The sequence below is a fragment of the Bison bison genome, unplaced genomic scaffold (genome assembly GCF_000754665.1).
Source record: "Bison bison bison isolate TAMUID 2011002044 unplaced genomic scaffold, Bison_UMD1.0 scf7180017864050, whole genome shotgun sequence".
NCBI classification, from domain to species: Eukaryota; Metazoa; Chordata; class Mammalia; order Artiodactyla; family Bovidae; genus Bison; species Bison bison.
Window position 1 is genome coordinate 2882587 of NW_011494622.1, and position 25518 is coordinate 2908104.

Here is a 25518-nt window from a genome sequence, read left to right on the forward strand (position 1 = left end):
TGCCACAAACCTTCCATATGTAAGAAACGCAGTATCTGCAGAACACGGTAAATAGACATCTGCCTGGAAATAAATGGACATGGTAAATTCAAGTTTTGCTTTTAAGAACTTTCTGGGGTTTTTTTTTCTCGAACATTTTTGATCTGAGGTTGGTTAAACCTGCATATGTGGAATCCAGGATCACAGAGGGCTGACTGGACAGGATACTAACCCCTAGGCGTATTCACAGATGTGATGTAACAATGACAAGTGCGTACGTGCTGTTGCTTCACTCGTGCCTGACTCTCTGACTCTATGGACTGTAGCCCGCCAGGCTCCTCTGTCCATGAGATTCTCCAGGCAAGAATACTGGAGTGGGTTGCCCTGCCCTCCTCCAGGGGATCCTCCCAACCCAGGGATCGAACCCACATCTCTTACATCTCCTTGCATTGACAGGCGGGTTCTTTACCACTGGCACCATCCCTGCCAGAATGGCTCACAACTCATTTACAGCAACATAAAAATATTAACCTATATTGTCCATCTTTAACTATCTATACTGATTTTTTTTGTCTACCTACTTTTTGTTCTGTGCATTTTACAGCAGAGGGTGGGGGGTTTGAAGGAGATAATAGAGAAAAAAAACTGAGGAGAGTAAAGGAGGTTTAGAGAAAGAATGCGATAGGAGAACAGCAGGAAAAGCCAGACTGGAGACTGGAGGATTCTGGGAGGGAGGAGGGCCTGGGACCAGTCAGGTTGCTGAGATGACCTGTCGGACAGCCACACCTGAGATGGGAGCAGGGCGTGCTGGGGAGACAGAGGGGGAAGACAGCCTTCCTGCATATCTCGTTTCTAGTCCACGGAGACGCATCACCCATCAGCCCCGGGGAAGGCACACAGCATCGGTGCCTCAATCTGTTCTCTGAGCATTAAAATACATGCAGTGTCTCTGAAAAAGGAAATGGCAACCCACTCCAGTATTCTTGCCTGGAGAATCCCAGGGACAGAGAAGCAGGCTCCTCTGTCCATGGGGTAGCAAGAGTTGGACATGACTTAGACTAAACCACCACCACCATGTGCTGTGGGAGTTTTCTCCCAAGAGTTTCCTGGGGTTCAGATAATGCATTATGGTCAGGTTTTTATGTTGTCTGCCAGGTTATGCTAGATGGAAAAAAATAAAATAAAATACATGCAGTGTGCTTCAGAGACAACCCGGAGACGACAGAAACAGAGTCGATCACATCATTATAATATAAAAATGAACATACCTCAGCGTGGCGGATTCTAATACGATTTTAATAATGTTGGCAAGGAGCCAAATTACAAATGCCCCAGAATCTGGAGTGCAGAACCTCAGAGACAAAATAAAAACTCATAAAAAGAGGAGAGTCTTTTTAAACGGTCATAATCTTTAGGATAAAGAAACCATTTTCTCAACGAAGGTACTGAGCGCATTTAATAAGAATTAAATGAGATTAAAGACAAGGTGTGCTGTGACCCATTCCCCAAATGGCGGTGATTAGGAAGGTGAGATTCATGTCGATGATGAAGGCAGGGCGCCAGGCACACATGGGAGCTCGCGTCACCAACAGACGTAGACGAAACGGAAACCTGCTCCCATTTCACTGATAGGCAAGAAGAGGGCAGCCTTGGAAATGGTCCCTGGTGGCACGTGGGGTGGCAGGTGCATGCCCACCCTTCCACCCATACAACCCACCACCCAGCAGGGTGTGGACCTGGGGTGAGGCAGGGAGACAGGCTGCCTCCTCCGGGAGCAACTCGTTACTCAGAGATGCTAAGGTAAGAGCTCCGCATCCCCCACAAACCAAGAGTGAGAAGCTGGAACAACAGGGGTCCCCAGCCCCTAGAGGGACAGGGTGCCACCACCCCGGGGGTGGCAGGACCGCAGAAGTGGAAAAAGAACCCCCCGCCTCAGCGACACTCATCACCCGTCAGGATGAAGGTGCACCCTCTGCAGGATTTCTGGGTGGGTGGGGGCGTCCCCTCAACTCTCCAGAGCAAATGCCTAAATGCTACTGTCCTATGGGTCTCTCTCTTCTCCCCGAGGCCAGATGTTCAGTGCAGGGTGTCTGCTCATCCCGGAAGGAACACAACCACAATTATGTTTGTTGCCAGCACACGTGGTGTTGAAGAGTGGCTGTGAAACAGTGGATGACACACGGCTGACCCCCTTCTGCAGAGCCACCGGTGAACCAGGAGACTGGAGACCGGAGGAGACCGGAGACCGGAGACCGGAGACCGGAGACCGGAGACCGGAGGGGGCAACGCCTTTACTTTAAACCCTAAATCAAGAGTTTCAACAGATGCAGATTCCATGAGACTGGAGAGGGAGTCGGGAAGACTTGAGGTTTTATACTCTTTAGATGTCGACTTTGGCCATCCCGGCTATTAAAAAGTTATGTGTAACTTCAAGATGAGACACATTAGCAGCTTCTTAGAAGAGGATAATCCCAGTCTTCGGGAGATTTAATGAGATGGCGCTCACTGCAGCTTCTGACTTGGTCTGCTGTTAATTGAATCAAAGTCAATGACAATCTGGCTGCACTTTGGTGTGAATTTCCTAAAGTTAAGAAACAAAACATAGAAAGACATTATCCAGTGAGGAGTTAGAGCCATTTGTTTACTTTGGCTTAACCTACATTTTCTGCAGGGAGGGAAAAAAAAATTCCCTGGGATTCACTTGATATTTTGTCTCTATAGGAGCCAATTAGAGTGCACCATACCGAGAGAAACAGGGACAGGAAAAGACTAAAGACAAAAAAAGAGGCATGGGGTGGCTTGGTTTGTGTGTTCGTCAGCTGGCTGAGTTCATGAATTACTGGGGAATCAGAGGATTTCTAACAACTTAGCTGCACGGCATGACATCCGATGACTAGTTTCCCCACCAGATTTATCTTATTGCTTAGGAAATTTCTGCAGCCAACCTGCAATTGCTCTAAAGCAAAAAAAAAAAAAAAAAAAAAAAAAAAAGAGTACATTTTCTTTTGCTCTTGTGCATAGCCAAAGTCAGCCAGCTCTAATGAAGAGTCATTTTAAAAATCATGTTCTATAAATGCAGAAGTAAAATAAACTCAAGATTTTTTTTTTTTTACTCATTAATGTATCTTCTCAAAAAGGTAAAAAGAACATACTTGAGGACTAAACATATTCTTTAAAAAAATCAGTAAACAGTAAATATCTAATTATTGTTGTTTAGTCACTAAGTCGTATCTGATTCTTTTGCAACCCCATGGACTATAGCCGGCCAGGCTCCTCTGTCCAAGGAATTCTCCAGGCAAGAATACTGAAGAGGGTTGACATTTACTTCTCCAGGGGATGTTCGCAACCCAGGGATCAAACCTGTGTCTCCCACATTGGCAGGCAGATTCTTTGCTGCTGCTGCTGCTTATTTAGGTGCTTCAGCCATGTCCTACCATGCGACCCCATGGACTATAGCCCGCCAGGTTCCTCTGTCCATGGCATTCTCCAGGCAAGATACTGGAGTGGGCTGCCATGCCCTCCTCCAGGGGATCTTCCCAACCCAGACAGACTCTTTACGACTTGTAAATAATTTGTTTCTCATAAGGCACAATAGTCCAAGAGATTCATTACATAACCTACATCCCTAAAAAATCCAAAAAGTTAGCCATGTTACCAATTATAAGGACCCCAGCTGTGGACCACAGATACTCTAAAGGAACATCTTCAGGAGTTTTCAGTCTAAAAGAAGTTTCTACCAGAAACCAAAGGTGGTTGGACTGACTTGCAAGTAACATGTACCTCCCAGTATGTGCATAGCAAAGAAAAGCACACAAATCTCAACAACTTTAAATCCCAACTTAAACTATTCCTGTAAAAAGAAGTCCCAGCGTTCCAACCTAGCAGGTTACTTGCACCTTAAATTTTTTTTATGCCAGAGTTGTTATGTTACATCTGCAAAATTTAGAAAGGTTTAATGTTAATATAATAAAATGTGTGAATTTTAAAATTTGTCACTACCAGAATAATTAGTTCAAGCCCTGGGAAGCCATTAATATTAAAGTGTAATCATTACACTGTCTTCCGATACTTCTGTCACCACCCATTAAAATCAACCCTGAGGATAATCTTTAGAGCCGAAACTCATCATATTTAGAAAGGTGCTTCCTGTATCCAGACAAAACTCTAACCCCCAAAAGATACACATACCCCTATGTTCACAGCAGGACTATTCACAGCAGGCAGCACATGGAAGCAGCCTAAATGTGCATCGACAGGTGAATGAATAGAGAAGATGGGGTAGACATACACAGTGGAGTACTACTCGGCCATAGAAAAGAATGAAATGATGCCACATGGATGTAACCAGAGATGATCAAACTGTGTGCAGCAAGTCAGAAAAGAGAAAGACAAATACCACATGGTATCCCTTCTATGTGCAACCTAAAATATGACACAGGTATCTATGAAAGAGAAACAGATTCACAAACATATAGAACAGTCTTGTGGTTGCCAAGGGCGATGGCACTGGGGGAGAGACGGAGTGGGAGGCTGGGGTTCGCAGATGTAAGCTTTCATGAATGGAATGGATAAACAACAAGGTCCTACTGTGTAGCACAGAGAACCATAGTGAGTATCCTATGATAAACCATAAAGGAATATTAAAAAAAAAATGTGTGTGTGTGTGTGTATATATATATATGTATAACTGAATCACTTTGCTGTACAGCAGAAATTAGCACAGCATTGTAAGTCAACTACGCTTCAATTAAAAAAAAAATAAAAGAGGCTCCCAAGTGTGGCAGTCAGGCCTCCCAGGCAGAAATCAAAGAGCAGACAAGGTCAAACGTGCAGTCTTCATCAGGCTTTTCCCAAGGCCTTCTCCCCCAGTGGTTCCCACTCACCTGAAGGAGACCCCAGCCATTTCAAACAGGAGCCTCGCAGCTGTTGTCTCATTGCTGTCGTGGTATTTATCAGACATGAAGATAACTTCTTTTATACCTTAAAAGGCAACGATGGAAGAAATCTCATTATAGGCACGCAGAGACACTGCAACAGGCATGCAGACAGGAGCCCCGGGCGAGTCTGACGAGTCACGCTTCCTGAGTGGACCAGCACACGCCGTCCAGTTACTGACACCTGTGTCTGCTGCTGTCAAATACAGCAGTGGACGGATGATATGTCATCTGCCCTCCAGTCTTTATGGATTTTTTTTTAAATAAATGCAAAGTGAAAACATGTCAAATAGTCAAGCCTTGATCCGATTAACAAATTTTCTTTACTGCAGGCAATCGAATATTCTTTTTTTCACAAGGCAATGACTCCTTAACTCAAGAAGCTAGTGGGGGTGGTACAGAAGGCTGGCACCATCAAAGATGTGGACCAGCGTACTGCCAAGTAAAGACTCTGCAGACCAGTTCAAGCCAGCAGACCAGTCCAAGACAAAGGGCCCATCTGGTTTCCTTCCCTGTCTCACTGGGCGGTTCGAGCATGAGGACCAAGAGTCTGGAGGGCATGTGACATGTCACCCACTCCTCCACCAGCCTTGGAAGCTGCTCTTCCACGCACCCGCCGTCACCTCTGTGCTTGAGGATGGCAAGGAAAACTCGCAGAGGATGGTGCGCCGCCAATGAGGAAGCCCACAATGTTCCTTAATGGAGACTCTCGATCCTGAACCCCCCAGATCCCTTCTGCTCAGAGATCCATGGGCTTGTGATAAACAGCCCCGTTAAAGCACACATCTGGCTAACATGATAAGTCTTTAAATCTCAAGCCGAGAGCTTTATGGAGATAAAGTGTAACTGAATCTGAGATGTGACAGTTTGAAAAAGGTGAAATATTCAGCACACAATGGTGCAGATTTATGGTAACCGTAACGTGAGAAAAACCTGAAGTCGGACCATTTGAGCCTTAACGACGTTTATATGTAGAAAGATGTTTACATCCCAAGTATCTACCATATATTAGAGACAAATTAAAATTTCATATAGAGACTCCCAGCTGACCTTATTTCTGACAGAAGTTCACTTCTCTCCCTCCCCCCTAATCTATGCACAATATGTCAGAAAATGGTAACTTGACAGTAATTATACGCAACGCCTGTGTTGTTTTTTTGGCAGCTTGCAGTTTAAGAAGTTGCAAACTAAATTAAAAACATGCTAAGAATCACAGAGGATGCAATTAGTCTTAGAATACCTGGCACTGTTCAAAAATAAAACACAGGAAATACCTTGCAAAGTTGATAGTGCAATTAATTTAGATCTAAACAATAGCGATTTAAGATCAAACACATCTGCATTGAGCAGGCAGAGATGCAGACGGGACAAATGGGACGGCCCGGGTCCTACCTGCCTGGATGATGAGCTTAGCACATTCATTACACGGGAACAAGGCGACGTACATGGTACAGCCTTTCACGTCTGCTGAGTTTTTGTTCATAATGGCATTCAGCTCGGCGTGGCACACTGCAGATTTGAAGGAGAAAGAAAACCTTAAGACTGCAAGCTCGTGAAGAATTTGCTGACAGTGTTGAGGCATTCCGCTTGCCCCTCTGAAATCACACAGACGATAGACTCGATTTTTCAAAAATTGATTAGAGATGGAAACTACTGAAAAACAAGCGCTGCCTGGACTGACGGGTTGGCGATGAGCAGCGAAACTGTTGACCGCAGCAGCCCTGGGCCTGTCGGCACCTAGAGCAGCCAGGAGGGGCCGAGGTCAAGTGTCTTCGCCCACCCCACGCAGAGCAAGAGTTCACGGCTCCATGAGACCCTGGGGATGGAACTGCCACACCATTTGTGTGTTGATAAGCACACGCGGGGATATTTGCCCGAGCCATTAAAAGGGCAAAGAGCAATTTTAAGAGCAAGAGAATCAGGAAGTGAAGCTAAGCATTTCTGTCCCCAAGGATCTGCTGCACCATACGGTTCTCCGTTCACACACCCCCAAGAAAAAGATCAGCGGATAACCAGCAGTTTGTCACCAGAAAGAAAAACATCCAACCACTTAATGACCATGGAAAGTCGAGTTCTTGCTATACATGTCAGTGACCCCAGTCGGTGATCTAAGGGCATCCCCAGGCTTGACTGAGTCCAGGGTTAAGGAGGCCCCCTCCTCTCCTGTTCTGCACCTGTTGCAGCCCACCCATCTTCTCAGCTACTTGGCGAGCTGTTCCCATCACCTAACCCACAGGGCACTCCTGGGAAGGAGCTAGAATCCTTCCCCACTGGGCTCTACGCCAGAGTCCTAGACCTGCTTTGTCAGGCTGCTGTATTGCTTTCTAATAACATCACTTAAGTTTCTGGCTGCATTATCTAAAATTGTTCCTGTGGTTGTGATTTGCAGACTTGTCTGCCCCGTTGGACTTCCCCAGGGAGGACACACCCACGTCTGTGTCCCACACCTGGACACTGTGATGGTCTGGGGAATGGTCAGGGCTTTGGAATTTTTGGGATTCTCTCTGCAGACACATTGAGGAAACATTGCCTTATAGAATCCTCTTGTATCTGCAGGGGGGCCTAACACATTCCAGGCACACCAGTGCTAGATAAATGTTTATTGAATGAATTATCATCTGGCCCTGGTCCAAATCATACAAAAGTCCTAATTCTTAATATAGGGCCTTCCAAGATCTCCCCCTCCATTTCCAACTCATCCACCTTCTACCCTGAGCACCTTCCTCTAGGAGCATTGAGGCTGTAAAAGTTGCTGCTTACCAACCGGTTCTACAAGATCAGGTCAGCAGCAACTGCAGTCACTGACCTGCCGTGCACCCTGAAAGGAATTCAGGACACAGCACAGGCACAGGCACTCTGGGCTCTGGGAAAGCAGGCAGAACAGGCCCCTAGACAGTTAGAGACATCTTTCAGGAAAAAATCAGGTACCAATTCCAAGAAAATATTTTGATGAACCCGGATTCATGAATCTTCCCATACTTCAGTTCAGTTCAGTTCAGTTACTCAGTCATGTCCGTCTCTTTGCAACCCCAGAGACTGCAGCACGCCAGGCTTCCCTGTCCATCACCAACTCCTGGAGTTTAACTCAAACTCATGTCCATTGAGTTGGTGATGCCATCCAACCGTCTCATCCTCTGTCATCCCCTTCTCCCCCTACCTTCAATCTTTCCCAGCATCAGGGTCTTTTCCAGTGAGTCAGTTCTTCGTATCAGTGGCCAAAGTATTGGAGCTCCAGCTTCAGCATCAGTCCTTCCAATAAATATTCAGGACTTAGGAAAGCACTAAACTCATTAACTGAGATACCTGTTTCTCGTGACTGGCTTATACTGATGGCACAAACTCCTTAGCCAAATCATGTATACACAGACTTCCCTAGCTATCTCTTCTGAGCTGCTCCTCTGACCGACCTGAGAGGCTGAATCCTGGCTACAGTCCTCAGTAAGACCCTGAATAAGCTCTGAATAAGAGCTCTTATGATCTCTGTTTTTCTCTCAGTCTACAAGGCCTTAAAACAAGAGAGGTCTGAACTCATGGCTCTCATGTATTCAAGCCAGGGCATGCTCGCTTGGTCAATGCACTTTTTTTTTTTTAATCAATGCACTTTTACTCTGGCTCAGACAAGACACAGACCCCGCTCCACCTCCTCCCCAGGTCTCCAGTTTTCAGGGGACGTGCTAAGTGTCCCTGCAAACCCCGCAGCAGCTCTGCAATGCTGCAGGCAGAAAGCTGACCAAGGGCCTCTCGAGATGTTGAGGGGCCCTCATTTTAGCCTATGAATAACCACGATTTAGCCGCATGTGGAAATGAACATCTCTGGCATTGTTAAGAAATTCTAAAGGAGGAAAAAAAAAAGCTGTGTTTCATCAGATCACAGCCAGTCAGAGAACAATCCTCGCTGACTGCAGAGGGACCGGAGCCTGGCTCCCCGAGGCTCTGTGCTGTAAACCCCGGGATGGGGGGACGCTCAGGGCTCTCAGGGCACTGGCCTGGGAGGGGCCCCGTTAGCCTCATTTCCCTCCTGGGTGACCAAGATGTTCCCTAGCTGGTATTAACACTGCTCAGTGTTAAAAACAATTAGATGTAATTGTTTCTTTTACTTCCCCCTTGAGGGCAGAGCCCAGCCTTTCAGGTTCTCCGTAACTCCCCCAGAGCCCAGTGTTATGCCATGAACATAATGGGTGTTAAATATTTACTGAATGAATAAAGGAGGGAATTCAGATTCCAATTATTGATGGGGACATTGGGGAAAATACAGAAGGTCCTCTTAAATTCAAATAGTAAAAATATGCTTTCCCCTCTAATGACTGTTTTTTGATGGTGCTGGTATTAATATTCAGAACTGCAGTTTCTGAATCTGTTAGGAAACACTAGGATATGGTCTTCTTTTGCCTCTCTTAAAAACAGTCACATTGAAACTACCTTCCTCTAATTCATTGGAGGCAGTTTGGGGCAAAATTTAACATTATGTCTGCACTCATTAATGAAAATTATCACATGAAACAGATTCTCTTGGGTGGCATCCGACATCCCTGTATCAAGGGTAATTTATAGAAGTAATACACAGGACTATAAAACAGACTTCCTGTCTCTTAACTACAAACATCACAGAATGGAGAATACAGAGCTTCTTGTTAGAGAAACAAGAGGTCTCCCAGGCATTTAAGCGGCTGAGTGCTGGGCACACGTGAGTAAAGGAACAAGTCACAATCCACCATCCTGCATGTTCAAAACCAGACAAGACAAAAGAGAAACCCAGGCGTCCCACCCACGCTTCGCTGCCCTTGCTAACCCGTGCACCCCTCCAATTGCAGATGCATCCAACACCTGCCCCAGCCACCGAACTGTAACACCTGCATCTCAAGCCTGCCTCTGAGGGTTGAGGGGAGAAGCCCCCCATCCCCGCCCCTGGAAGCACCTGACACTCAGGGGCCCCCCTGTGCTGTCAGCCTGGGTCCCCGGGTCTGAAAGTCTCCCTGGCCTGGCTGACCTCTTAGCTCCACCGCCTCCAGTCTCAGTGGCCCTGACCCTTGCTTCCCCTCCAAAACTGCCCTGGCAAAGTTAAGTAAGTTCCTAAAAACTGTCCTGGGTATAACCTTTATTTGCTGGATCGCCATGTAAAAAGTTTAAGAAATACTAGTTCATGGAAACCTGGTGACCTCTGTAATGTGCCACAGCATGTATACAGTTGAGTTCAGTTGCTCAGTTGTGTCCGACTCTTTGCAGCCCATGGACTGCAGCATGCCAGGCTTCCCTGTCCATCACCAACTCCCAGAGCTTGCTCAAACTCACGTCCATCAAGTCGTTGATGCCATCCAACCAACTCATCCTCTGTCGTCCCCTTCTCCCTGCTGCCTTCAATCTTTCTCAGCATCAGGGTCTTTTCAAATGAGTCAGTTCTTCGCATCAGGTGGCCAAAGTGATTGGAGTTTCAGCTTCAGCGTCAGTCCTTCCAAAGAATATTCAGGACTGATTTCCTTTAGGATTGACTGGTTTGAGCTCTTTGCAGTCCAAGGGACATGTATATAACCAACTATTTAAAAAAAAAAAGCTAAGCCCTAGGGTTATATACATGTCCCTTGGACTGCAAAGAGATCAAACCAGTCAATCCTAAAGGAAATCAGTCCTGAATATTCTTTGGAAGGACTGACGCTGAAGCTGAAACTCCAATCTGCCAATTTCTGTGGTAGAAATACTCCCTGGGGGCCAATTCCAAGCTCCCAAAGTGATTATCATTGCGGAGAGATGCATAGAAGAGGCTGCGCCCACACCCCACCAGGCAGCCTCCTCCTTACCTGAATCCAGTCCCTTTCTGGCTACAATCTCTGGGTTCCCTGCTCTCCTGGTCCCTGATTCTCGACCCCTCTCCCCCCAGCAGCCCTCTCAGCATCACCAGACCCTATCTCTGTGCGTCTCTGCCCTGCTCTCAGGTTTCTGGGCAATTCCCAAGGTGCAATCCTGCTCTTTGGTTTTCTTCCCACAATGGTCAACTTTGAGAATTCATCCATTCATAGATTCTCATAGAGCAGATCTATTTGTAAAACCCTGAAATCTACATTTCTAACCCCAATTTCCCATATTCTCCGCAGCCTTCTTCTTTGGGGGTGGGGGTGGGGGGCAGAGTCCACTATGATAAACACTCCGCAGATATCGGATGACACCAAGTTAAAGAGTGCCTTTATCTTTTTGAGTGTTAGCGTTCTTATGATGGAGCTTAGGAAGAGCTTCAGCTGGAACTACAAACAGGCCTGAGCACAAAAACCAAGCAAGGAGGATGGTTCTGTTACTGATCTCAAGAGGAGCCTGGTTTCCACATTCAGTGTAGGAATCAGGACCAAGTATTCCAAAGAGACACAGTGTCTAGGAAGTATTCAGAAGACAGTTAAATTGTTACACACAAGAAGACTCATTTTCTGTTTACCCAGAATTACTCACCTATGGCTGAGCAATAAGCAAAAGAAGTCTCCAAATACTATATGTATCTTTGTTAAGCACAAACAGTGACACAGAAACCTTCACTGATTCTCAACACTGTTAAAAAGGAAAAGAATCAAATGCTGAAAATATCAGATTGATGCTTCCAAAAGTTCTTGATTGCTAGAAGGAGAACCTCTGTTTCAGGTAATTATAAGACAATTCATATGCTTTGGTCTTTTTTCTATTACTGAATGTCAGAATTCAGAACGCATTAACCTTGGCCCACTGAGAAGAGACTGTATAATTAGAAAACTGTATTTTTCAAATTCCCTCTTACTAGGGCTTGATTAATCCTTACTGTCTCATGTAGGCGTTTCTCTGAAAGTTTGACAAATTAACAGGATATATTCCATCCTTCGTTAGATTTAAGAGACTCAACATTTTATAGATTTAACTTTCATCTCATTTGATGTAAGACTAATACAATATCTATTTTAGACAGTACCATTATTAAGGTTTACTTAAATAGTTGTGTTTTTTTTTTTTTTTAAAAAGAAGCCTCAGAATAAAGGCTAAACAACTGCTAATTGCTGCACAAATAATTTAATAATGTGATTCTAGCCCAAACTTATCATCACGTGGCTGCTAGGACGTGAGGGGAGCTACCAGGGCCTGATATAATTTGGGGTCAGGAAAATGAAGTTTCTATTCTGGTTAAACTCTCCAGGTTATTTAAGATTCCTTCTCGTTAGTAGTACAGGATTTTACTTGAAGAAAATGACTTTCGAGGGCCTGAGGGCTATTCTGCTGAGGCTGACCTAGAAAGCGGGACAGGCTGGTGAGCAGGCAGTGTCTGGGTGAGTGAACAGTCCAGACGCAGGGCACCTGTTGAACTCAGCCTGGCCCGCACTGCCTTCTACCAGCGCTCCCCAGGCTGCATTGGACAGGCCTCGGCGTCTCTGGGGACACTCCTGGGCCCCTGACTGATGGCCGTGACATTTCTTGCGGCGGTGAGGCCAACCAGGATAAAAGTAGGGACAGTCTGTCTCACTGCTGAGATAGAGGGTCAGGACTCGGAGCCAAGAAGGGTGTGCTCGGGGCTGGAAATAGGTGGGAAGCTTCACCCTGCAATTAATAACTGACACAAAACAGGGTGCCGGAGTTCAAGGTTGATCCGTGTATTAAAAAAAAAACAAAAAAAAACTCAGTGTTAATTCTTTCAAGATACTCCACTTCTCTTCTGATGGCAGAGCTTTTTTGGCATTCCTTCTGGAAAGCAGGGTCTGTGTTTTTACTGCTGGAGTCATAGAGGGAAGCGAGGGGTTCACCCGGGTCCGTCTCTTGGAGCAGAAGCACCTGCTGACCCCCTCGGACACCTGACGGGGGGCTTCCGCTGAGGGGTTGGCGTGTGTCCGCTCCTCCAACAGATCCATGCAGGGGCCGCTTCCCTGCTTCAGGAGTTAAGACGGAATTTCCACTACCTGTTTCTTAATTATTGAAGGATATCCTGACAGGGCTTCATCCATCACCACCAGCCTCCAAAGGACCCGTCCTTCAAGTCAGTAATTGAACAGCAGGGGAGCCTGCAAGGTGAAGCCCTCCCTTGGACAGGTTTACACTGCTGTATTTAAAACGGAGCGCCAACAAGGACCTACTAGACAGCACAGGGAACTCTGCTCAATGAGATGTGCCAGCCTGGATGGGAGGGGAGTTTAGAGGAGAATGGATACGTGTGTATGCATGGCTGAGGCCCTTTGCAGTCCACCTGAGACTGTCACAACATTGTTAATCGGCTATACTCCAATACAAAAGAAAAAGTAAAACACAAAAACAGAAAGTGAATCCCTCCCTGCCTGACCACCCCCGGCACCCCCACGAAGGTTATAAACTGTCCGTTATCCCCCAAATCCACAGCAAACATAGCCACAATTTGGCTCTCAACATCACTCCTCATCACTCTTGTGTCTCACCTCCCATCCGTGAAGTTCCCACATCTGCAAAGTAGCGACTGGATTCGTTATCAGAGTTTCAATGGACTGGAGGTTAAGGTGGATAGGGGAAAGGGAGAACCAACTTAGAAACCCGCAGTTATATCGCTTCTTTAAAAGAAAGTGTTGATCGCTCACTTGTGTCTGACTCTATGATCTCATGAAATATAGGAGCCCCCAGGCTCCTCTATCCACGGAACTCTCCAGGCAAGAATATTGGAGTGGGTTGCCATTCCCTCCTGCAGGGGGATCTTCCCGATCCAGGGATCGAACCCAGGTCTCCTGCACTGCAGGCGGATTCTTTACCGTCTAAGCCCCCTTCTCAGGGACTCTTCCCCCCACCAGAACCTGCAAGTTCTATGACCCTCTACATCCCGTGAAGCTCAGCCTCCTGGTCTATGAAACTGAAAGAAAGGGACCTGCCTCTGAGACCCGCCATGCATGCTATGTGTGCAGCCCCAAAGGTGAACTTGGTAAACGTCGGCTCCTGCTGACCCCTCCCGAGACCCGTCGCTGCCCACCTGAGACCCTGAGGCCCCCAGCTGCTCAGGGGGGTGAGCAGGAGGGGGGACATCTCTTCCCCCTCCGTCCCCTGCCCTGGTCCCCGTCCCCTGCCCCCTTCCTCTTGCTGAGGCTGCTGGCGAGCAGCTCAGGCACCCAGGGGAGCCACTTAGCCCCAATGGTAGTGCTTAGGGCTAAAGAGACTTCTGACAGTGGTGTTTCCATTACTGATAACACAGCCCCCGGAACTCTAATTACGCTGCCTCCCTGTGTGCTAAGGGCACACAATCAGGTCAGAGGGAGGAGGAGCTGGAAACGCTGCACTTTACCGCGGGGTGAGCCGTGCCCTTCTCACCGTACATGTGCGACAAGACTCGTCTGATGCTGAAAGGGGGAGGCACACCACCATTGGACAGCGTCCTGATGCGAACAGTCAAGCTCCCCCGCTCCCCTCCAGGGTTAACAGCTTTTAAGGGTGAACTGGGACTGACCAATGGGCACTGGACCGGGAGTCAGGACGTGGGTTCTACCTGACCCCAGTTCCATCAGGCATGCCTCCTCGGGCGACATGCTGATCCCGACTCGGCCGGAAGAAAGGGGGCTGAACTGATAATTCGAGATTCCCGGGTAAGACCCAAGCTCCTGTCCCTGCCCCACACTTCCCAGGCAGCTCTCAGCCCCTCCCGACACAACCACGCCTCTTCCTCCTCCCCAGTGCCCATACCACTCCTGCGCCTCCTCCCTCCCCTTTCTGAGGCGACCTCCCACATCCTTCACCGAAATAGGCAAGTGATCACATTGCTGTTGTTCAGTCGCTCAGTCACGTCCGACTCTTTGTGACCCCATGGACTGCAGCACACCAGACTTCCCTGTCCTTCACTATCTCCTGGAGCTTGCTCAAACTCATGATCACTGAATCAGTGATGCCATCCAACCATCTCATCCTCTTCCTTCCCCTTCTCCTCCCGCCTTCAGTCTTTCCCAGAATTGGGGTCTTTTCCAGTGACTCAGCTCTTCACATCAAAGGTGGCCAAAGGATTGGAGCTTCAGCTTCAACATCAGTCCTTCCAGTGAATATTCAGGATTGATTTCCTTTAGGATGGACTGGTTTGATCTCCTTGCAGTCCAAGGGACTCTCAAGAGTCTTCTCCAACACCACAACTCAAAAGCATCAATTCTTCAGCACTCAGCCCTCTTTATAGTCCAACTCTCACATCCATACATGGCTGCTGGAAAAACAATATAGCCTGGACTATATGGACCTTTGTTGGCAGAGTGATGTCTCTAACACTGTCTAGGTTAGTCATAGGTTTTCTTCCAAAGAGCAAGCATCTTTTAATTTCATGGCTGCAGTGATTTTGGAGCCCAAGAAAATCACGTCCCCACCTGTAACTCCAGGAACCAAAGGTCGGCTGCCATGGGCTCTGTCCCCACACAACGTCCTCCCCCATCACTAAGCGATGAGCTTGGGGACCAGCCCTCTCACATCCCTCATCAATCTCTCTCTCTCTCTCCTGGAGTATTCCCATCTGCAAGCAACTATGTGCTGCAAAAACAGACACCAGACCCTCCCCTTGGTCAGACAACATAAACTTCTCCCTTGCCGCACCCCAGTTCTGCAGCTGGCCGTCAATCTGCTCTCTTCCCAGACATCTCAAAACCGGATCTCCATCCGCTCTGCCCACTGCCTCACCTGCTGTGCGCCCTCCACCTGCCTCCAGTGTACCTTCAACTCTCCCTGCTGCCTGGAGCTGCTCTCTGCAATGGGGACATGACCCCGTGGTGCTGAACCACACGGGCATATTCCCATCTCCCTGGACCTCTCGGCAGCCTTTGGTGTGGCCGCCCCTTGCTACTTCTGGAAACACTGTTCCGCGTGCTCCCTAACGTCATAGTCCTTCCCTGCAGCCCCTTCTGCTTCCATCAGCCTCTGCACCCATAGTGCTCAGGGATGCGGCCAGGGCCCAGCCTCTGCGTGCTCTCCCTGAGTCACCTCACCCATCCCCATGAAGTCACCCCAGGCCAACAGGCCACGCAGACATCACCCTCTGCTCTCATACCCAGCCTACAGACCTCACACCCTCCGTGGGAGCTCCCACAGATGCCTCCAACCTCACGGCTCCAGATTTCCCTGGCTCTGACCCCAGACCTAGGTCATGGGACCAGAGCTCTTCCCATCCCCCAGCACCCGCCCATCCTTACCTGATGGGGCCTAATGAATCCTTCAGATCTCCAGGTAACGCTCACTTCCTCAAAAAGAACATTCAGCAACATCTGTTTATCCCAGTCCCAGCCACCTGCTCTACTACTAGTCTATAAGCTCCTTGAACACAGAGGCCATGGTCATTATTTACTGCTGTTGAGTGCCTAGCATAGAATATGTATCATAGATCTCCCGTAAGTATTTGCTGAGTAAATGAACAGCTACAGGTGAACATACCCGGGAAGACATCATGTATTATAAAATACAGTTACAATTTTTAAAAAAGGAAGCAAGAAGCCTCAAGAACTCAGCAACAGACCACTCAAAGTGATACAAGAATACAGGGCTCATTGGTATTTACTTCACCTTCTAAAAAGTTATAATTCACTTGCAGAAGGAAAAAGGACACGGAGGAATTCTGCTTCTCTTTCCCACCTAAACTCAAAATTAATGGCATTTTGAACAAAGTCTTTTAATTGCAGAATTTAAAAATTCATGCTCGGTTATCTTATTCAATATTTTAAAGTTACTATGGCATCTATCATTTGAAAGAAGCACAGAGATGAAATTCACACCTCCACTAACTGGCCAGGACCTGTGCATCAGACGGTTAGAGCAGGGAGAAGACGGGCACGTTCTAATCCCCAAATTCTCCATTTATCATGGGATTTCCTGAAGCCGCGCCAGCATCCGTGTTTCAATAACCATCACCAGATGGACTGACTCACAGAGGACTCCCCAGTCCTTTCTTTCTGTTTGGTCTTAGAATCACCTCTTGACTAAGCATGTCTCCTCTCTTCATATATTTCCTTGTACTTACAGATGGGCTGGAGGAGGAAATGGCAACCCAGTCCAGTGTTCGTGCCTGGAGAATTCCATGGACAGAGGAGCCTGGCGGGCTACTGTTCATGGGGTCACAAAGAGCTGGATACGACTGAGCGACTCAAGCATGCACGCCCACGTGGGGTCTTCTTCATTGCTGTCCGCCAACCTTTTTTTCATCTGTTTGTGGATGAAACACTCTTCAACTGTCCCCTCCTGCCTGTGTGTACCATCTCCATCTGGTTCATACATCTCAGAACTGGAGCAGATTTGAATCGCAGGAAGGTATAAAGCCTGTTTTCTATTAATTTGTCCACATGCACAGATGCGTATTCCTTCTGTGTTGCTGCCATCAGCAGCCGTTTGCTGTAGCTCTCACCCCAGATGCTTCCAGAATGCCTTAAAAAAAACCCTAAGCAGAGAAACTGTACCCTGATTGAATACAATCAAAGCTATACTGTTTAATTTTTCTGGAGAAGTCTAGAACTGGCGGAGTCCTCAGTAATCACTTATTTCATAGAGCTATTGGGATGAGAAAGTCAAGTTGTGTATCTGACAGCCCCACAATCCCTGGGGTTTACACACACCACACCCGGAGCCCAGGCTCTGGACAGTCAGTCTAGGAGGATTCTCTCGTGTGAACCTGATACTGTCATCTTAAGCACTGCGCAGCTTTTCTTAGCCAGTATTCATATTCAAGGTTTGCACAGTCCTATCCAAATATAAAACCATAGTCCCTTAAGAAGCAGAAGCCAAAAAACAATATAAATATTTGCAAAAATCTCTAGGAACCAAATTTTGGTGTGTATTTCTGGGAGAAGATATGTATCAGTGACAGCATTAACACAGCTTATGAAAGATGGACTCTTGATGGAAAAAAACTCAAAACAAAACCTTAACAATTCAGGCCAGTTTCAGAACAGATCAAACGAGATCAGCATAACTGACACAGAATAGATGGATAAAGACCCCAAGGGTCATCGGAGTCAGCGGCTCTCTGTCAGCACACTGCCTGGTACACAGAGTTTCTAAGCAAAAGCTTATCATTGTAGAGAATTAAAGAAGTTATATTTATCATTCAGATAATTAATGGGCTGACATGCTTGATACAACCTAAACGAGGCTGAATGTGGCCCTGAAGTTTTACAGAGGCCATTAATCTCTCAGCAAACCTTCTATTTAGAGACAGTACAAACTTTAGCCTGCTTCCTGGTCATCAATTTGGAAATCACTAACCTTGAGTTGTTTTAAGTTTTATTATAAACTTCCATGAAGTAAACAGACTCTTTATAAGCAAAGGCCAATAAGTGTATTTTCATGGGTAGGTTTGATCCCATAGATGAGCATTTGAGCTGTTCCTACATTGCCTCCACAGAGCCAGGTATTCGTATGCATTGTTACTACACATCCTTTCTAGATACTCATGGTGAAATAGTAATCTCCTGCTCTTTGAAAATAATTAGCCCTGAATCTATAGATTAAAATGTATAGGTAATGAGACTTTCCTGGCAGTCCTGTGGTTTAGACTTAGCCTTTCACTGCAGGGAGCGCAGGTTCAACCCCTAGTTGAGAAGCTAAGATCTCACAAAAAACATAAAAACACAAGCACTATTGTAACAAATTGTATGCAACAAATTCAATAAAGACTTTAAAAATGGTCCACATCAAAAAACTTTTAAAACAGATAAAAGTCAAATAAATGAATAAAATCATGATTTGTTCTTTCCTAAGGACTGTTTATAAATGTTTATAAACATTTATACCTGAAAATGAAATACACTTATGTTAAGCTGGTTGAATTTCAGGGGGAGCCTCATACATAAGCCGTTGTGTTTGCCTGTTTGTCTAAGACAGTACATAGTTGAAACCCAAGTTTGCCTCTCTTTTCATAAAAACGATCTCCTTTATTTCTTTACTGTAAACTTGCTCCAAGGTTTTCCATTGATTATACTAGTTATTTTGTATAAAGTCCCTAATTAGACCCACTGTCAGGATACGAGTGCAGGATGGCCAGGGCAGGGGAGGGGGGGTTGGGGGCTCCCACCAGTGAAATTAGAATTCTGCAGGAAAAGAAACAGCAAGTCATCAAATCCATGGATCTGCCTAACAGAACCAGAGGGCATTCAGTTTCAACCAGCTGAGGGAACAAATTTGATCTTAATTACTAAGAAGCTCCTACAAGTTGTGAGGAAGCCACAGCTTAAGGAGGATCAGCCTCCTAAGTTCTTGATAAATTAGTTTCTCAAGACTAACCTTTTGGATGCCAAAGAAATATATCACATGCGTGGCAGTCAGGAAAATGTCAGTGTTCAAGGGGGTAAGGTAAACGGCTAAGGAAATCACGAAAATGACATCTATGCATGCTTAACAATATGCTAAATCTGAAAAATAAAGATTACATTTAAATATAAAATTGAAAGAACTGCCACATACTGGCAAAACTGTTTCAAGCTGCCATGTTCAACTCTTGCCTTAATTAATTCCAGCACTTTCCTTCCCAGCATTATACCCTTTTTAGAGTTTTTCTGCAGAAATACGTACTGACTCTGGAAAAAGCCCCACATCGCCATGTTTAGCTGATGCATCAGAGAACAGGGCTACCCACCCCCTTGGGACATCAAGACTATGGTCCCTTCCATGACGAAAAGGGCAAAGCAACAGGCAAAGCAATCCTGGCTTCGTGATTGACTGGGATGGGAAGAGGAGGCCAAGCAAAGGCATGTGCTTCCCCACGAATCCCTTCTCCCGTGGGAACCAGCATGGCAGGAAAACCCAGGCAAGCTTGATGTGCTTGGGGAGCTCCTTTACAAACATGAACTTTAACAACAGCTCCTGAGAAAGAAAGAAGCTGATTTCACGCCAACACTCGGTCTGTAAACCATGTCATCAAAATCGCTTATGAAAACCCACAGAAAGAGCGATCTCTGCATTACCACAAGTATTTCACCTCCATTTTATAAAATTGGTATTTTGATTAAATGTGCTTCACTCTGATGAATTCCACAAAGAGAAACGAATGGAAAATGTCAGCTGAATTCTTCATCCTGGGGTTAGCAACCACCCCCTCATGAAAATCAAAGCCTTCCAAAGGTTTTTACCTGGTAAATTAGATAAATCTGCTCCTTCCTGGGTTTTTTTGTTGTTGTTGTTGTTTTTTCCATTGTCATTCATGTGAAAAGTTGTCACTATAATAATGCTGATTTCTTCCTGACACAGTTAACTGACATCATACTATCTTTTGGATTTTTCGGGAAAGAGATGAGATAAAATGCAGTTTCCTTGGCAGGGGGAATTTTCATTTTCCATATTAATACTACATTATCGTCAAATCATTTCCTGAAGTTTTGATCCTAAGCCTGGAAGAACAGAAACACCCTTTAAAAATGCCTCTCCAGAGACCTGGCCCAGAAGCCCAGTCTTCCTATTCTGACACATGTATTCTGTGCTTACCTCCTGTCCACAAAGTGTCAATCAAGACTGCTGCTGCTGCTAAGTCACTTCAGTCGTGTCTGACTCTGTGTGACCCCATAGACGGCAGCCCACCAGGCTCCCCCATCCCTGGGACTCTCCAGGCAAGAACACTGGAGTGGGTTGCCATTTCCTTCTCCAATGCGTGAAAGTGAAAAGTGAAAGTGAAGTCACTCAGTCGTGTCCGACCCTCAGCGACCCCATGGACTGCAGCCTTCCAGGCTCCTCCATCCATGGGGTTTTCCAGGCAAGAGTACTGGAGTGGGGTGCCACTGCCTTCTCCGAAATCAAGACTAGTGACTTCCAAATTTACAGCATTAATAAGGAGAATGACTAAGTTGTATAATTTACTGGTAAACTTAAACTCACACAATTCCCAAGCTCCCCTTTGCAGCAATGTGAAGGCAGGCCAGGTGTATATGGCTTCCTACCCCGTCCTAGGCACAGGCCACCAACCACCTGAGCATTCCACCTCTGGCAGGTCGTTTCATGGAAATCTCTGTTTGTTCAAGTGCATAGAGAGAAGACGAAAATGGGAGGTCCGCTGTGCCTCGATCCACCCATTTCGGCAAAGCTGAACTCCGGTGCCTCCCTGCAGGGAACACAGAGCACCAGCCCCAGCGTTAGATGATGTCACCCTCCTGTGTGGCGTTGTATTCGTTACCTGACGTTTCTGGGCCTGCAGATTCCTAACCATGAATGATGTGGGCAGCTAAGATCCTGTGGGCATGAACCCCAGGCACCAGTGAGGTTCTTCCACGGGTACAGGACCACAGACTGGCAAACAGGCATCCAGCACTTACCTATACTTTTCCCAAACGTGTGCAAATGCTGTGCAGTAACGTTCAGATTACTGCAAAGTATTACTGATAAACAACTCTTTGTCATCATGGATTTTCTGACTCAAAAGATACTACGAAAAAGCATGACCTCACTTATATATGGAATCGAAAAAATAAAAACAAGGTCACAGGTACACAGATGGATGGTTGCCAGAGGTGGGAGGTGGGGCAGAGAAACAGGCAAAGGGGGGTCAAAGGTACAAGCCTTCAGTTATAAAGTAAGTCCTGAGGCTGTGGTGTACAGCATGGTGCCTGCAGTTAACACTACTGTACTGCACACTTGAAAGTTGCTAAGAGATCTTATAAGTCCTCATCATAAGAAAAAACAATTTTCTGTAAACATTATCAAATATCGGTATGTATGAATCATCATGTCATATGCTTGCCACTAATGTAAGTGTGTATGTCAATTACACCTCAACTTTTTAAAAAAGATACTAATAGTTTAACTAGCATTATATAGGGGTCTTGGAAGTTTTTTGGTTTTTTTTTTTTTGACATTTAAAAGAGGGTCCCATATAATCAGTTGTTGTCCTTCAGTTGCTGAGTTGTGTCTGACTCTTTGTGACCCCGTGGACTGCAGCATGCCAGGCTCCTCTGTCCTTCACTACATAATCAGAAGAACTAGGAAATCAGTGGTCTAGAATCTAGATCATCTCTACAGCTCCTTTATAGGGATGGACACATCGTCTATCCTTCCTGAAATAGCAGTCTGTCCACCAGGTCAAGCCCACACAATTCCAGACACGGTCACTTACTTTGTCATTAATTTTTTTAAGTCATAAAATGGAAAAAAAGAATCTGTATTTTAGGAAGTAACTGAGCTTATTATGAGTAAGCTGAGCTCATGAGTAACTGAGCTCAGTAACCCATGAGGACCCCTCTACACCCATGCGACCACTGGCAACTCTTTGTGTAACCAGCCTTAGCACCAGAGACACCTCCCAAGAATCCCTCTATTGGGAATTCAGCACTGTCCCGACTCAGTGAATAAGGGCTGGGGTACTCACACCCTTCAGCGCGGACTCTGAATTCACTGACTCATTTCTGTGATCTTTATATGGGACCTTGGACTGTCCCATGAGAAATCACCTTTGCATGTGCCTACAAACAATGAAACCATTTCCCTTCTTTCTTATTGAAAGCACACAGAATCACAAGCAAGAAGACCAAAAGTTTCTAAAACACATAGACCCATCTTTCCCGCACTTCACTCCTCTCAGCTGAGGCAGAGAAGGCAGTTTTACCCTCTTTTCCCTGGGACCCTGCCCTTTCTACTCCTCCAGGGGGGACTATGAAACCCCCTGCAGCACCAAACTGTGTCTGATTCCCTGAGAACCCATAGTGCTCCGTAGTTCTCCCCAGTCTCATTCCTCAATTCCTTCTCCACCTCCAGGCACGTTTTTCTTCTTGCCCTGAAGCAGCTTAGACGGAAGTTATGGGGCGTATTTAACATGATTAAGGTCCAGGAACATAGTAAAAAATACGTAAATTCGGCTAAACGGAGACTTGGAGCTCTTCATGAGGGAAAACTTTAGAGGAAAACCTCACAGGCAAGAGTCAACTTTAACAGAAAGGGCTCACATCACACCTGAACTCACTGCCTGCCTGCACTCGTTTCCCGCAAGCACATCTTTCCCATTCGGGTGGCCCCCATCTACGTGACTCCCAGCAGAGGCGGTCTGTTCATAAACACAGGTCCACGCCTTAAAAGAAATTCAGCAGCATATGAAGCCCAAGGCACCTCTTCCCAGCATTAGCTGCATATTCTCCAGGGAATTCAAGGAAGAAAAGGATGCTTGCTGGGCCCTCCCAGCTTATCTCTCTGAAGGGAGTCTCCCTGGGGCTCAGATGGGCCACAAGCATCCTTCCCTAATTTAATGATAAAAACCAGAAACGGCCAGGCCCAGGGTCGGCTCCACGCATCTGGCTTGTGGTCTGACCCCCATCCACCCTGGCAGTGCAGCGCCCCAGAGAACAGGAGGAGGTGACTGCGTCATCCCTCGCCCAACGCCCAGCTCACAGCTTGTGTCCTGCCTCCCAGAGGTGAACCTGAGCCAGAGGTCCTCGGTAGGTGGAAATACATGCTGCTCCTCATCAGAGCAAAGCCCAGGCTGGTACTCAGTTAACTGGCTCCGTTCATGAGTCGCCAAGACACAAAAGGCAGGGGCCACCATGCCCACTTCACAGTCGCCACCCCCAGGCCTGCGGCACTCTGCAGAGATGCCCGCCACCTGCAACGCTGCCCAGCCTAGCCACCGCCACGCCTCCACTCCTTGGCTCCCTTTGGAATTTAAGGGAAGGGGGTGGGAAGCTGGGCTAGTTCAATAGGATTTGTTTTCTTAACTGGAAAGGTAAGCCCTGGTAAGCCCTCACCGAGGCCATGCCACGAGCAGGACAGAATACACAACGTGCCCTACCGTAAGGGTACTTGGTATCCAGGATGTTCTCTGCTGTCCTCCTCCAAGGCAAGAGGTCATCACTGCACCCATTTGGCATCCCGTTGTATCCGATGCCCACAATTTTGTTTTCTGCATTCACGATGCAGGCACCGACCTGCAGGGAAACACGCCCAAAGGCTTGATGACTTCGAGGGGCCGGTCTGCCACTGCAGAGGCAGCAAATGAGACCAGAGGCCTGCAGAGCTCCAGAATGGGCAGGCAGCCTCTGGAGGGGCCGAGAGCTCTGTCTCCTTGGGGTATGAGAGACAGTAAACAGGGGTGTGTGACAATTTACTCTCTCACAGGAGAATGTGAGCAGGCAGGAATGCTGTGCAAAAGACAGTAGATTGACTCTGCTTTTCTAAGTTGGCAGGGGTCCACAGAGCCTCTTCCTTTTGTAATTTGCTCACTCGTGGGCATCTCCATGTCTGTCTGCCAGTGTCCAAACATTCTCCTGCAGAAATTGCTTACCTGGGAATTTGGATCTTTGCTCCTCTGTGCTGATAAGAAGGCCACCGCCATGAAATACTCAGGCCATTCGAGATAGTCATCACGTTTTCTGCAGGGAACTTCGCTCATGCTGGGTCTAGAAGGCAAACACACAACAAAACAGCAGTCGACAAACACATTTTGGTCAATCTGCTTTCCAATTCGACCCAAGCACACGTCAGCTTTGGCTCTCCAAACTTAAAACAATTTCTATTGACATTTATCAATCAGACATCACAGCACATTAACCCTGGACATTCTGTGGTCTTAAGAAAAAAAAAAAATTAAATTAACTATTTCAAAAGTTTGCCTGTGCAGCTGCACCTTCCCAAATATTCTATCTATTTACTACTTTCTCATAGGATTTTTTTTTTTGGAAGTTACTGCACATGCCTGAACTACAAATCATTCTCATCTTTTACCTCTCTCCCTTATCAAATGATGTCAGCACAAGAGGGCAGGGGAAAAGAGAACATTTTTTGACCATCTAATCTACCCTGCCTGCACACTAAGTCACTCCAGTTGTGTCCAACTCTTAGTGACTATGGACTATAACCCGCCAGGCTCCTCTGTCCATGGGGATTCTCTAGGCAAGAACATTGGAGTGGGTTATCATTTCCTTCTCCAGGGGATCTTCCCAACTCAGGGATCAAACCCATGTCTCTTATCTCTCCTGCATTGGCAGGCACAATTTCTTACCAATAGGGCCACCCAGGAAGCCCAATCTACCCTAATCTATTTCAGATACTCTTAAAGGTTGTACACATCAACTCAATGAAGGCTTCTTCTGAGTTAAGGTAACTCACACCCCTCTAACAGAGACTCAAAGAACTTATGTAACTTGCCCTAAATCAGGTGGGATTACTATCCACGCCAGAAGGATTCCACATGACTCCGTCCTAGCTGTGATAATCCTGTATCCCTCTCCTTTCCCTTCCCTTAGTTTCCCCAGATGGGACAGAAATTATCCACCCAGAGTAGTGACTCAAACGAAGAGAAACTATTTAGACTGTTGCTATGATTATGGCAAGATTTCAGTAACACTGGGCTACACTCAGGGGAAGGAACTGTCTCTACAACGGGGACAGAGCCCCTAAAGTGGGCTAAAACTGCCAGTAAGGGGGAGGGGCCCTTTCAAGGGAGAAGAAAACAAGAGCAAAGAAGCAGAGCAACACAGGAACCGACTTCAGTGAATCTGGAGAAAGCCTAGGCATCTGGGCTTAAGAAAGGTGAGCATTTCCGGCAGCTCGGCTTCGGGATCCAGCTGTGATGCTACAGCTAGGACCAGAGCCAGAGGGTGCCTACGACTGGGTACCATCCACTGGGAACCATCCGATTTGTTGTGTAGTCGCCAGTCGCCCAGTCACCTCCGACTCTTTGCAACCTCGTGGGCTCCTGGGCTCCAGGCTCCTCTGTCCATGGGATTTCCCAGGCAAG

The 25518-nt window shown here is 46.7% G+C and overlaps 1 protein-coding gene across 1 annotated transcript; it reads right to left on the reverse strand.

Moving 5' to 3' along the window:
- Nucleotides 1-1254: 1254 nt before the first annotated feature.
- DCTD (dCMP deaminase) lies at nucleotides 1255-24608 on the reverse strand. The gene is made up of 5 exons (XM_010835738.1): nucleotides 24064-24608; nucleotides 23572-23707; nucleotides 6306-6422; nucleotides 4863-4959; nucleotides 1255-2560 (listed from the first exon to the last, which is right to left on the reverse strand). The coding sequence occupies exons 1-5, from the start codon at nucleotides 24169-24171 to the stop codon at nucleotides 2482-2484; spliced, it is 537 nt and encodes a 178-aa protein (XP_010834040.1). The 5' UTR covers nucleotides 24172-24608; the 3' UTR covers nucleotides 1255-2481.
- Nucleotides 24609-25518: the final 910 nt, after the last annotated feature.

Excerpts from the sequence above, each read along its gene's own strand:
- DCTD (XM_010835738.1), bottom strand. The coding sequence starts at position 24,171 with ATGAGCGAAGTTCCCTGCAGAAAACGTGATGACTATCTCGAATGGCCT. Across the intron at positions 23,708-24,063 it reads GCAAAGATCCAAATTCCCAG|GTCGGTGCCTGCATCGTGAA; the intron begins GTAAGCAATTTC and ends GTTTCCCTGCAG. Across the intron at positions 4,960-6,305 it reads TAAGCTCATCATCCAGGCAG|GTATAAAAGAAGTTATCTTC; the intron begins GTAGGACCCGGG and ends TTGCCTTTTAAG.